Here is a 14,343-nt window from a genome sequence, read left to right as displayed (position 1 = left end):
GTATTTTAAAGGAAACCGCAAATACAATCTCTTTTCTGTCCATTCCTTTGATTGGGTATCTCTGAAGTATATGAACTTCTTAAAATATAATTCCCCTATTAGTTATTTTCATCTTTGTTCTGTTGGCAAGAAGCAACTTAAGAAAGGACGGATTTCTTTGCCACAGTCCGTGACAGGGAAGAAAGCATGAAGGCAGTAGTGGCACTCTACTGGTCATATTGCTTTTTGGGTCAGGAAGCGAAGTAATGGCAGGAAATTGGTCTAGGCCATCAAGCCTGAAGTCCCAACCCCAGGGCCTCTGGCTGCACAATTCCAACATAGCACCAACAACTGGAGACAATGTGGTGAAACGCTTAATCTTATTTCGGATGTTTTGCATTCAAGCCATAATAACCAGTGTCATTCTATCAAAACTATGGCAATTCTGTAACGTCATGGAACAAATTCTGTCAGATTCAGAAAAAACATTTTTATGACAAGAGTGAAGAAAGCCCTTTTGTTCTACTGGAGTAGAAATCACAAATAGGCAAAGAGCAATTCCTTTAGTTATGGCAGCTCGAGCTGGACACATGAGCTTACTCTTGTAGATGTAGGTCCTAAGTACTAGTGGCCAGTGCCTCTAAGCTGTTAAAGCCAGAGGCTTACAACTCATGTAGGTATTCAGGCCAAAGCAAATTCAGACCCCAGAGGCTTGGGCTCTAATTCTTGACTCCATTCTTTCAAAACCAGTGACTTATAGCTCCATATGCTTTAGTTAGAATTTTATTGCTCTGGATTTGAGTAATGCTCTGGGCAACATCCCAGAAACCAGCAAAGAGTGTTAGAGTTCTTGAGTTTTGGGGTTTGGAACCCTTAATTCTTAAGATACCCAACAGCTACTTATTAGAACTCTTGAGCTTTGGGGTTCTAGGCCTTTGGCTTTTAACTCAGCAGCCCTCTGCATTTGGTCAGTAGCCTGGCGTTCCAGAGTTCTGTTGCTTCTTGCTCTTCACAGCCACTGACCCTCAGAAATTTCATCTTTCAGTTATCCTTTGAACTTTTCAGCCACTTTTTGCTGCTGCCACTGAACAGACTAAAATGCTCTTGTGTTGTCTGAAGTTCCTGCAACTAGCCTACCTTACTTAGCCAGTGATGAAGAACACAGGAAAAAACCACACTGGGATCATAAGCAGTGACAGTGCACAGGCTTGTGATTCCACCAGTCACAGCCTGGTGTCTATGTAATTCCTGTTCTGTCAACCGTGTTTCACATATGTCCCAGTCATGAGCCTTACATTTACCCCAATCACAAGTCATTACTGAATCATCCAGGACGTGCTCACTCCTTGCCTGAGTGAGAATATCTGCCAGATAGATTCAGTCATGAAAAGGTCAGTAAGGCTTATCATGATTGAAGTCTCCAAACGCTGATGCAAGCTGTCTGGAACAGCTATGACTGTAACAAAGCCTCCTGAAACAGAAGCCATGGCTTCAGCAGTAGCCATGGTTACAGTGAGTCTCTCAGATGGCATGGAGTTGTTGGTGTGGAAGTGACATGCTATAATCTACTATGGTAGCAGTCCAGATAATTATCAAAAGAAATGGATTCTTGACCATTAGCTCCCAACTCATTAAGCAAAGTATAGGGGAAAGATCCATCAACTGTCAGTCAAATGACCAAATGGTTTTCCATGATTGTTTCAGTTATTCCAAAGGGGAACATATCAAAATGTGCTTGCAATAGAGACTTAGAGACTGTTAACATACTCAAAAGCACTGAGTAGTGCCTCGCCCTTTCACTCTTAGTGAAGAGTTGGGTCCCTATGATCTGTTTCAGATGTGCTTCTTTATTCTGAAGCTATATCTAAATAAAAATCTCATATTGCAAATGGCCTAATTGACTCTTAACCCATTAATTGATAGTAAACTTCCTTTGACTCTTAGCCCATTAATTAACAGTAAATTTCCTTTTGACATCTCTACCTTTGTAATTTATCATGTCATTTTATTTCTTTATATATATATGTGCTTCTCATGTGTGTATATTTGTGACATTGGTGTATGTACCTGAGGTTTAAACACATGGGTGTATACAGTTATTTGCATTCATGCATGCACGGAGGCTAACAAGAGTGTCAGATTTCCTACTGTATCACTCTCGATCTCATTCCCTTGGGACAAAGTGTCCCAATGACTGTGGACCTTTTGCTGGCAGCCAGTAAGCTCCAGGGATTCTGCCGTCTCCTCTGATGACAGCACAAAGGTTACGGTCATGGCAAAGCCACACTCCACTTTTCTTTTTTTTTACAGGTTCTTAGATCTGCCCCTCAGGTCTCTATTTTGTCACTTTGGGTGATGTAGGCACTATTTTCTATCCTTTTACTGCTTGGCCATAGAAAATGAGCCGCGAATGAAGTGTGGATAAATTCTGTGAAAAATTCATTTTTTTTTTTTTACACAATTGTAAGTTTGGTCACATTATTTAACATGAACAGTGGTCTGAAAACTACTGGTTCAGAGAAATGATAGGAAATTTGTCTTGGGCCTAGATGGAGAAAATTATGCTGAGATGTTCATCCTGTGTTATACAAAAAGAGAGCCTTCAAGTTACATAATTCTTAGTAAGAAGTCCTCAGCCTGGGTCATTGCCATGTAAACCTGCTGTGGGTGAGTTGGTTTGGGTCGTCTAGTAGAAGCAAATGCTGACCAATGTAACAAGTCTACTCGTAGGCAATAGTGCCAGTAAAGGAGTCAACTGTGAAGATGGATACAGGCAAAGCAGCACACCACGTGACAAAGCAGTCCACTGCGAGGACAATTGAAAGTGCGCGGTCACAAATTTGAGACATAATCGTTTGTGGTGATAGGAAAACACAGAAACATAAAATAGTATATTTAAACATACAGGAAATATTAATATGAGGGGAAAGATGGACAGACAGAATTGAAAAAGAATAAAAGAATATGTATACAAATAAAAACTATAGTCATTGGAATTTTGAAGCAAATGGATACAAGGAAGAATAGGTGAAGATAGAAGCAAGAGTCTTAATTAATAATGGATTTTTACCCTTTATACACACACGGTTTTAAAAACTATGAGACTTCAGTTCCTGGGACCCATGTGGTGGAAGGACGTGTCAAGGCCTGTGTGTAATCCCTCTTCAGAGTGCTTGTAGTACATGCTGCCCGTGATGCTTATTTCCTCCTTTATTGTCCTATACATTTTGTGTTTATTGTCTCCTTCACTGGGTGTAGATCTTTTTATTTAATTCAAATTCTGTGTTCTCATTATTTGAAACTACTTAATAAAGTGATTGATAAATATTGGACTAATGCACTTTAGAATAGGTGTTTCTTTATACAGGAAATATTGGCAATGTTCAAAGAATAATAAATTTGTTACATATGTTTCATTTGTTCAGAACCTGAGAAAGTATAATGTTCATTTGACATGTTTGTCATAGTTACAACATGTTCTGTTGTGCCATTGTGTGCCTCTTTCTGCCAAAGAAATTTAAGTATAAATTAAAAGGTTAAGATCTTTACCTACCTTACAAACATATAAAATCATAAATTACAATGATATTATATAACACTTGCTGGTGATAGACATTTACATCTTTTAAAAATAAATTTCAAAACTAAAATTTTTACAAAAAGAAAAAAGAGGCAAAAACCGAAAGTGTATGCAAATATTTCATTATGGGAAGTATGTTGAACTTGAAAAATATGTAATTCCACAAAGAAATAATATGGGATTAAATAGATATAAAGAAATCTTCAATATAGTTAAATACAAATCACAACTGTATATGTAGTAAGAACTTTTATTCTACTTTTAAAACTTATTTTTACAAAATCATTTTTCTCTCACTGTGTAAATCTCAGATGAATATTAAATTCAAAGCTTATAAGCATAAAAATATATTTCACACATATACCTTAAGCAAAATAATACATCTTTCTCCATCTGTGTAGTGCAGTTTATTTGTTTTTTATTACTTTATTCATATTACATCTCAATTGTTATCCCATCCCTTGTATCCTCCCATTCCTCCCTCCCTCCCGCTTTCCCCCACTCCCCTCCCCTATGACTGTGACTGATGGGGACCTCCTCCCCCTGTATATGCTCATAGGGTATCAAATCTCTTCTTGGTAGCCTACTATCCTTCCTCTGAGTGCCACCAGGCCTCCCCGTCCAGGAGACTGGTCAAATATGGGGCACCAGAGTTCATGTGAAAGTCAGTCCCCACTCTCCACTCAATGGTGGACAATGCCCTGTCCATTGGCTAGATCTGAGTAGGAGTTCAAAGTTTACTGCATGTATTGTCCTTGGCCGGTGCCATAGTTTGAGCAGAACCTCCAGGCCCAGATCTGCCCTTCATAATGTTCTTGTAGGTTTCTAGGACGCTCTGGATCCTTCAATGGAAAAAGGATAGCATATTTAACAAATGGTGTTGGTCTAACTGGATGTCTACATGTAAAAAAAAAAATGCAATTAGACCCTATTTGTCACCATGCACAAAACTCAAGTCCAAGTTGATTAAAGACCTCAACATAAAACCAGAGACACTAAATTGGTTAGAAGAAAAAGTGGGGGAAGAGCCTGGAACACATTAGCACAGGAGACAACTTCCTGAACAGAACACCAACAGCCCAGGCCTTAAGGTCAACAATTAAGAAATGGGACCTCATGAGGCTGAGAAGCTTCTGTAAGGAAGGAAACACAGTCAACAGAGCAAAGTGACAGCCTACAGACTGAGAAATGATCTTCACCAACCCTGCATCTGACAAAGGTCTAATATCCAAACTTCATAAAGAACTCAAGAAATTAAACACCACCAAACCAAATAACCCCAGTGAGAAATGGGGCTCAGAACTATACAGAGAATTCTCAACAAAGGAATATCGAATGGCTGAGAAACAGTTAAAGAAATGCTCAACGTCCTTAGTCATCAGGGAAATGCAAATCAAAATAACTCTGAGATTCCATCTTATAACCATCAGAATGGCTAAGATCAAAAATTCAAGCAACACCACATGCTGGCGAGGATGTGGAGAAAGAGGAACACTCCTTCATTGCTGGTGGGAATGCAAACTGGTAAAACCACTTTGGAAATCTATCTCGTGCTCTCTCAGAAAAATGGGAATAGGGCTTCCTCAAGACCCAGCTATTCCACTCCTTGGAATATACCCAGAAAATGCTCCACCACACAACAGGGACATATGCTCAACCATGTTCATAGCAGCCTTATTCATAATAGGCAGAACATGGAAACAGCCTAAGTGTCCCTCAGTAGAAGAATGGACAAAGAAACTGTGGTACATTTATTATATGAAATAATACATTTTGTTATTGTTTTTACATCAGGTGCATGGTAAAAGTTTTTATTTTTGAGAAAATATTTCAAATTTTCTGTAATAAAAAGAGGTTTCCAGACAGCTCCTTATAAAATTTTAAATTAAAATATAATTACATTATTTTCTATCTTGTCTCTTCTCACTACAACCCCTCTCACATACCCCACACATACCTTGTTCCTTCTCAAAAATATGGCTTCTTCTTGTAGTAATGTGTGTGTGTGTGTGTGTGTGTGTGTGTGTGTGCACGCGCGCACGCGCGCACGCGTACATGGGCAAGCGTTCCTAAATATATAAATATAGCCTGCTTAGTCTGTAGTTGTATGTTTACTATTTCAGAGATGACCACTTAGAACTGGATACCCAATAAGGGGCTCATCCCTGGGGAAAGGTGTTTCTCCTACTCTCATTAGTCGCCTGTAGTTTTTCATTTTTTGGTGGGTGCCATGAAAATTTTCCCTTCCATGTTAGCATGCCTATTGGTGTTGTACTTACTTCTTCAGGTCTTGTTAGGCCACCATGTTGTTTAGATATCATGGGTGGAGTTCCCCTGTGTCAGACAACTCTTGATGTCTCTCATTTTTTCCATGATTCTCTTGATTCCACCTTCATTCTTTTCCTTTTATCTTTTTTTCCTTTAGTTTCAACTTACAGAATAATATTCCCAATATAAGCCCAAATCAGAATTACTGTTTCATTAAAAAATAAATTTTATTCTATGGCTGCAATGATTTACTTTGCCTTTGAATTTCCATTGGCCATTTAGTCTTTAATTTTTGATATTTAATCATGTCATTAAAAATAATTTTAAAATAGACATGATTATAGTAGAACAAAAGCTGTCTTGATATTTATGTAATTTATGCTCATAGGTCATATTTTTTGTCTTCTGTATGAGACAAAAATTTTATTGGTTTGAGCTTAAAAAATAGATAAACTGTAGTCATGATCATGCTTCCTCCAAATAAAAATTAATGGAGATAGATCACAAAGTTCTTACATAATTTTAAAAGTGTGATAGATGAATTAGATTGTCACCTAACACTTGGCAGAGTGAACATGGCAATCCAGAGTACTGCTGCCTAACCAGTAAGCACCATTTCACATTCTAAGGATATTGTTGTCTGTGTGTGTTCATACAGTGTACATACTGAATATTTACATGACGTTCATTTGTGTGTGTTGAGGCGTATCCATGCCATAGCAGAAAGTGGAGTTTTGAGGATACCGTCAGGTGTCAGTTCTCACTTCCCACTTTATTTGATGTGAGATTTATTTGCCCAGCTAGCTGGGCCATGGCCTTCTGGGGTTTCTCCTATCTCCCCATCCCACCACGGCTTAGGGGCGCAGAGGTTGCACTGCTGTTATCACGTCTGACTTTTTTGGTAGTTCCAGTGATGCAAATTCTGGGCCTCATTTGTTCAGCAAACACTTTTCCTCTCAGACCAAACCCCCAGAACTCATCTTCAACAAAGGTATCAGCTAAGTCAAATTAATATTAACTTGAAATGTCTTGAGTTTGTGGTTTTTTTATTTAATTTGTAAATGTGCTAACAGTATTTTGTATGCATGATCTGTGTACAGTCAATTTTATGTGTGTATATCAACATCATGTAATCTAATCAACAAGAGTCTGTTAAGACTTTTCCTCTTTTCAGAAGATTTGTAAATTATGACAAGGAAGTACTGATACATAAGATATATTACTATTGAGGTCAGAGTAAGAAGTACCAGTTTGGATTATAGCTGCATTTTGATTGTCCAATGAAAACTACCCATTTTTTAAATTTACTATGGCAAGAAGCTGTTTGTTTGTCAGGTACTCTAGAAAGGGTATTGTCCAGATCTTAAATCAATATGCATATTTATTGTTTATTACTCAAATATATTACTTTTAAAAGCAGTTAAAATAGGACTAGCTTTTAATTTTGTTACTGAGCCATGGCTTTGATATTTTAATGCTTTAAGCAATGCTTTAAGTAAATTGTATCATTTACACTGTATTTTATAATTTGCACAGGTATTATGTAAAATGTTTTAAATAAGTAAGAATCTGGATTGTCACTTACCATGTTTTTATTTTTATAAGATTAGTAGAAATTGACCGTAGGCAATATCATGATTTATTACAAGTTCAACGTGAATGTAGACACATGCTTTTAATTTCAACAGTGGCTTTATAACCAGAAATATTTGACCAGCAAATGAAATAATTTGACTATAGTTTGAACTTAATTTTATGAAGGTAAATATTTTCAATATAATACTTATAATAAGACCAATTTAAAATTGTAATTGGATTACCAAAGTTTTATAAATAGTGTAATTTTGTTTGTATTCAACTTTATTTTTACCTCTCATCTTGTTCCAAAAGAACCCCTTGTCTTTGAGAGAATGCAGTGGTGCTATTTACATTAATTCATATGGCATGGTTTAAAAAAAAATGCTAACTCCTTTCCTTAATGGGATTCTTCCCTTGTTGCAGTGCAAACGGCTGCACCAGGAGCTTCATCGTCTGAAAGAGCAGAACCAGACTTCAGCAAACAACACGAGACATCCGACTGCTGAAAACAATCAGGAACGTGCTCTGAAGGTAAATGGCTGTTCCTTCTTGCAGGCAAATTAAGGTTGTAAGCCCTTGGTGCCAGCTTTCTGTGCTGCATATATCAGTTGTGTACATTTCAGCAAAAGTGAGCTGTGCTGTTTGCCAACAACCCCTTCTTTAAACACAGATACAGCACCTTCTGTTATGGTATTATTTTATTTCATGTATGTGTACATGAAAAAAACATATTTCTGAATTTTGAGTGGTTGCATATTAATACCTTTTGGTGCATATTCATTCTCTTTCTGTTTTTAAGTTATTAGCTTTTATACTTAATAAGAAGTGGCCATGCCAAAAGAAATAATAAATCATCTCCCTTTTCTTTGTAGCAACATTTATTATGATAATTAATTTTAAATGTGTTATTGTATTTGTCACCCAGAGAACTGACACTGGTTGAAGGACATGTGACTGTGATTGGAAATTGAAGGACTACTTAAAATGTTTAAAGAAAAGAAAGACAGTGTATTCAACTAGAACTTTAAAAAAGTGACAGATGCATTTTATGACATATTCTATCACTGTAATATAGATCCAGTAGTCATGACAAAAAAACCCTTTACATGAGTCTTACTATTGGTGGTGGCAGTGCTCCTGACTTTCCCTTCTACCTATAAGTTACTTCAGTTTTCAGGAGAGTGTCTCTGAAACATTAACAAGTGTAGTCTGTGAGGAACAAAAAGAGTCATCTTTTGTGTGTGTGTGTGTGTGTGTGTGTGTGTGTGTGCAGCAAAAGATTTGCTAGGATTATATTATAGTTATTTCCCTTAAATTCATCTTTACCTTAGATTGTAAATAAATATCATGGTATTAAAAGTCTCATATAGTAAACCAAAACTGACAAAAAATCCTTTAGAAGTGAATAAAGGCTGTGGTGATGGCTCAGTCAGTAATATCTTGCTGTGCAAGCATGGGGACTTGAGTTAAGGTACCCAGCACCCACAGGAAGTCCTAGGTGCTTTCTGGCCAGGCAGTCTATCCAAGTCCATGAGCTGCAGGGTCATAGAGGTCCTGGCTTCACGAAGACGAAGAACAACTAAAAGTCACCTGATATCAATCTCTGACTTCCACATGAACACCACACAAGAATACAAGCATACACACCACACACATGCGCACATTGAAAAATGTGGAAAGCCTTTTAAAGCTTTACAAAGTGTGAAACTTAATAATAGATTATCCTATAAAATAGTTTTGAAATTCAACTTTGTTGATATTAATCTATTTTCTATTAAATTTACAATTAGACCAAAATATAGAGAAGAGAGGGTTACAGATTGTCCCTAAAGAATATATACTTTTATGAGACTTAGGTATAGTAACATTTTAAAGTGTGTTGCACATGCAGACTGGATGATAAGTGTTCTGAAGTCGTCCTCCACCAAGCATGATAACCTGTTATGAGGACTCAGGACAGATCATATGCACCGTATGTTTTGGTTGATTGAAGTTACAACAGGGCCCAAGATAAAAATTCTAATTTGGTAGTTATTAACAGAGTAACTATGAGCAGTAGTGTAAATTTCTGTTGAGTTTGCATTTTAATGGTAAATGTATTTAAATGGTACCAGCTATTTATTGGGAGAAATACATGCAGAGTTCTGAGAAAAATGGGCAAGCTTAGATGCAGGCAGAGTTAACAGCCAAACTCTGCCAAGACAGGCTAAGCAAGTCCTCAGTAGTTTCTGCCTCACAACTATGTCTGTCAGATATATTGGGCCAGAAGGCTGAAGATGATGCTCCAACGTTATAGAGAGTTTTGGGTGACTTTTCAGGCAGCAAACTGTCTCTGTCATCTTCTCTTTTGGGAAGCTGCTAACTTGCACTCCAGGCATACTCAGGTAATTAATTTTATTCCTTCTCAAGTTTCTGATGTGATTGAAGACCAGGTAGTTTAGTTTTACAATTAAGCTTAGCTGTTTAGGGGTTAAGATGTTTTAGGTCTAGATAGATATTTTAAGTTGACAATGACAAGATGTGATAGATCTTACATTCAGAATTTTAGACTCACCAAGATAGGAAAATGTTTTCTTCAAGGTTGCCAATACAAGTAGCCCAAACACTATGAATGTAACATTTATATAATTCCTGATTGTTTTGTGGTTCTTCTTGCTTTAGGTTGTTTAGGCAGTGTAATAATATTAATGCATATTTTAAAATATTTAATAAAAATAGTTTAAAAAGAAAAATTAAAAAAAGAAATATTGGAGGTATAATAAGATATTTGTGGGTTTTTTAAAATCAAAGTTAATGATCATTATTATATAGAACTCTATGAACTGGTAATGATGGCAAAGCTATAGTCACTGTAAAAGGAAACACTTTTAGGAATTTTTTGTTATTCAAATAAGTATACGTTTATCATAATAACTAGAAAATTCTTTCTAAATTATTTATAATTCTGGGGTATAACATCAGATTTTTTGGTAAATATTAATAGTAATTCTTTGTTAAACTAGCAAGGATTTTTAAATAATATTTTATTCTTTGCAAATTTCATACAATGTATTTTCATCATATTCATCCTTACCCCAACTCCTATAAATCCACTGCCACTTCGCTACCTAACAAACTTAATGTTCTCCTCTCCCTCTTTCCTCTCTCACCCCATTGAGTCTAGTTTGTGTCACCCAACTCTCCTCATTGTGTGAGCCTGCCCACGAATGTGGCCAATATGCCACAGATAACACCATTAAAGAAAACTGACTCCCCTTCTCTCGGAGCTATCAAATACCAGTAGCACCTCCACTTGGAGTGGGCCTGCATACCTACCCATCTGTTTTAGACTGGGATTTTATCTGGTTTGAACTTACTCAGGTCTTGTGCATTCTGCCAAAGTCTCTGTGACTTCATATGTGCAAGTGCCATAACCTCTGGTTCTCATAAGCTTAAGAAGTTTCTTCCGCCAATATCCCTGAGGCCTGGAGAAGGAGTGAATTATAAGTCTCCCACTGTGGCTGTTTGCTCCAAAGTGTCTTATGCTTTATACATTGCCTAGTTGTGGATCTGTCTCCGTGTTAATTGCCATCTACTGCAAGAAGAGTGTCTCTGATGAAAGCCGGGAGACCCACTGATCTATAGGTATAGTGATAAGTCATTAAGGGTCATTTTAGTACCATGTCTCTTAGCAAACTAGTAGTAGTAGGTTCCCCCTTAGGGTCTATGGCCTCTCTAGCCATTGGTTCTTGGCCTCATGAACAGTGCCAGCTATGGGTTCCATTTCATGAAGAGGGCCTTAAATCCAGTCAGAAAGTGGTTAGTTAAGCCATAACATTTGTGCCACCATTGCAACAGTGGCCATATCTTGCCAAACCAGATATTACTGTAACTCAAACTGGCTCATATCTGGGTGAATGTAATGATTATTGTTCTCCTCTGGTACTGTTCTCCTCATAGCACCTTTCAGCACAGTGAAGGCAAGCCGCCAGAAGAGCCAGGGCCACAAAGAGAAACCCTGTCTTGAAAAACCAAAGGTAAAAGAAAAGAAACAAGAAAAAGGATAACAAACAGCCAATCCCCAAAACAGTAAATGGGTTACAAAATTATATGGATCAGAAAAAACCATTAGCTAAGTAGAGATTAAAACAACAACACACAAAATTAGCTAAACAGAGTCAGATCTTTGCTGGAGGCACTAGTATAACCGAACATAAATTATATTGTAGAGCTATATTGAAAAAGACAGCTTGGAGGTCCTATTATAAAAGTAGACAGGTAGACCAATGGAATAGAATAGAGGATGGTAAAGATATGCCCATTTAATATTTGACAAAGGAGGCAGAAATATACATTGGAAAACAGCCAATTGAACAAGCTATGCTAGTAAAAGTGGATATATCTTTCACTTGGTACAAAAATCATTTCAAAATGAATCAAAAATCTTAATTTAAGCCAGACATGTTGAAATGTCTATAAGAACATGGGGATACTCTTGAAGTGATTGCACTAAAAAATCCCGCTGTAAACATCGGTAACACAGGAAGTAGCTCCAAGTACCAACTTATGGGACTGCATGAAAATGGGTTTCAGAACAGCAAAGCAGCAGAGCCACAGAATGAAATAAGGGGCTATTATCCAGAAATTACAAAGAACTACAGGCGTTAAACACCAAGAAAATAAAACTACCAGTCAGCCAATGGACTGACGAATCTAATAGACAGTTTTCAAAAATGAAAAACAAATGACTATTAAGTACTTGAAAGTGTTCAGCGTTCTTAACCATTAACGTGATGCAAATTAACACTAGTCTGAGACACCACCTTATCCATACCTGAATCTGAGTGCAAAGTTTGGATATATGGAGAAGGAGGGTCCCTTCTCCTCATGTTTGGAGGGCAAAAGATAAATACAAATAGAAATCAGTTTGGAGATTCCTCAGAAGACTGGAGCTAGAGCTGTCACCTAGCTGTTTCACTCATTGGCAAATGCCAGGGAAGTCCTCACTTTATCACAGAGATATTTGCTCCTCAAGTTTATCTCTGCCTTATTCACTATAGCAAAGAAATGGTACAAAGCCACATCAAAGAATGAATAGTTAATGAAAATCTAGGATGTATATAAAAATGGAATTCTATTTAGCTCTTTATTTATTTATTTTAATTAATTTATTCAGATTACAACTCAATTGTTATCCTATTACTTGTATCCTCCCATTCTTCCCTCTCTCCCACTTTCACCCTATTCCTCTCCCCTCTGTTTAACTTTTTAGGAAATGAAAGCACAGCTGGGCGTGGTGGTACATGCCTTTAATCCCAGCACTTGGGAGGCAGAAGCTAGTGGGTTGTTGTGAGTTTGAGGCCAGCCTGGTCTACAAAGTGAGTCTAGGGCAGCCAAAGCTACAGAGAGAAACCCTGTCTCAATAAAACAAAAACAAACAAACAAAACAAAAAAATGAAATCACAAAATTTTAAGCAAAGTGAAGATACTTTGAAAGCATAATATTAAGTGAGGGCACACAATCTCAGAAAGAAAAAGCCCACATGTTCCCCCTAATATTCAGCTCCTAGCCTATATTATTTATATCTACTTCATGTAAGCAGATGCACAGATAGGAATAGTATAACATATAGAAACAGAAAGGGTTAATAAGTATTAGGTGATCAGGAAATATGAAGTCCAGATAATAGCTACACAGATTATAAGAAGGAATATAAAACTAATTGCTTGTCTTGTTTTATTTTTCTTGTGCATAGGTTTACTTTGTTGTTTTACTGTTGTTTTTATTATGGTTTCCACTCCCCCAAATTCTCTCAGATCTTCTCTGCCTCCCCTCCCATCCAAATCCACACCTTTTTTCTCCATTTGGAAAGAAAACAGGCACCTAAATAATATTAAAACAATATAAAATGAGATGAAAAAAACTGGAATAGTAAAAAAAAAAAAAACAGAAAAAAAAGGAGCCAAAGAAAAACATCAGGAAACATGTATAAGCACAGAGACATTCACATTCATGTTTGCACACACAGGAATCCTATTTATAAAAAAAAAAAAAGCCAACAGAAGCCATAATATATATGCAAAGGATCTGTAAGGTAAATTTAATTAATCAATAAAATAGCAATTCCCCCCCCCCAAAAAAAATTGCCATTGAGTTTATTTTATATTGGCAGTCTGCTGCTGGGGGTAGGTCTTCCCTTAAGAGTGGTTTGGATCTCCAGTGAGACTCTGGTGGAGAAAGGAGTTTTTCATTTGTGAGTGGTTATTTATTGGAGATAGCTTCTGGGTTAGGGATGGGGCCTTGCCACTTCTCTCAGTGCCGGGACTTGTACAGACCCTGTGCATACAGTAATCCCACCAGGTAAAAATAAGAACACTACCACAGTTTTTGAGCCAGATTTGAAACAAATGTTATTAAATACTGATTAAGACCATGGATGCTGGCCTATGCTCAGAATATGGCACCAAATTATAATGGTTGGGGGTTTATAAAGATAAAACTCACATGAAAACCTGTAGGAACTGGGCCTGACTGGGTTGCCTGCCTGTCTTGCTGTTTCATGTCCTGATTCTAGCAGCTTCCGTGTCTGTGTTTATGTTGGTTAGCTAGTCATGTTTACTGCTTTGAGGACGTACCCCTCCCCGCCTCAGGACTTTTCCTCCTGTGTGCAATCACCTCTTGAGGAATTTTCACCTGCGAGTGGCATTCCTGTTATGTTGCCTATAAGAAGGCTCTTTGAACACTGAATAAAAGCTGCTGCCGCTGCTGCTGCTCTCTTAGCACAAAGGACCCGCTGTGTGTGTGTGTGTGTGTGTGTGCGCGCGCGCTAAATCCGCAGTCCCTCGCCCTTGACTCGGTACCTCGGTGGCGCGGGCGCCAAAAAAAACCAAGCTACACAACTGTAATATGTGTGCAGAGGGCCTAGGTCAGTCCCATGTAGGCTCCTTTGCTGTCGTTC

At 37.5% G+C, this 14,343-nt stretch overlaps 1 protein-coding gene across 8 annotated transcripts in view; it reads left to right on the top strand.

The window, feature by feature from the left end:
- MIPOL1 (mirror-image polydactyly 1) overlaps nt 1-14,343 on the top strand; it is a 264,768-nt gene that overhangs the window by 124,975 nt on the left and 125,450 nt on the right. For all 8 annotated transcript variants that reach the window (XM_084791654.1, XM_084791658.1, XM_084791651.1 and 5 more), the window contains one exon: nt 7,829-7,936. In XM_084791654.1, the coding sequence (XP_084647780.1) occupies nt 7,829-7,936 (108 nt within the window). The remainder of the gene's footprint in view (nt 1-7,828; nt 7,937-14,343) is intronic.

Source organism: Acomys minous (assembly GCF_964271855.1).
Source record: "Acomys minous genome assembly, chromosome: 8".
NCBI classification, from domain to species: Eukaryota; Metazoa; Chordata; class Mammalia; order Rodentia; family Muridae; genus Acomys; species Acomys minous.
The sequence above is the reverse complement of the archived record's forward strand: the minus strand, read 5'-3'. Positions and strand labels throughout refer to the sequence as shown.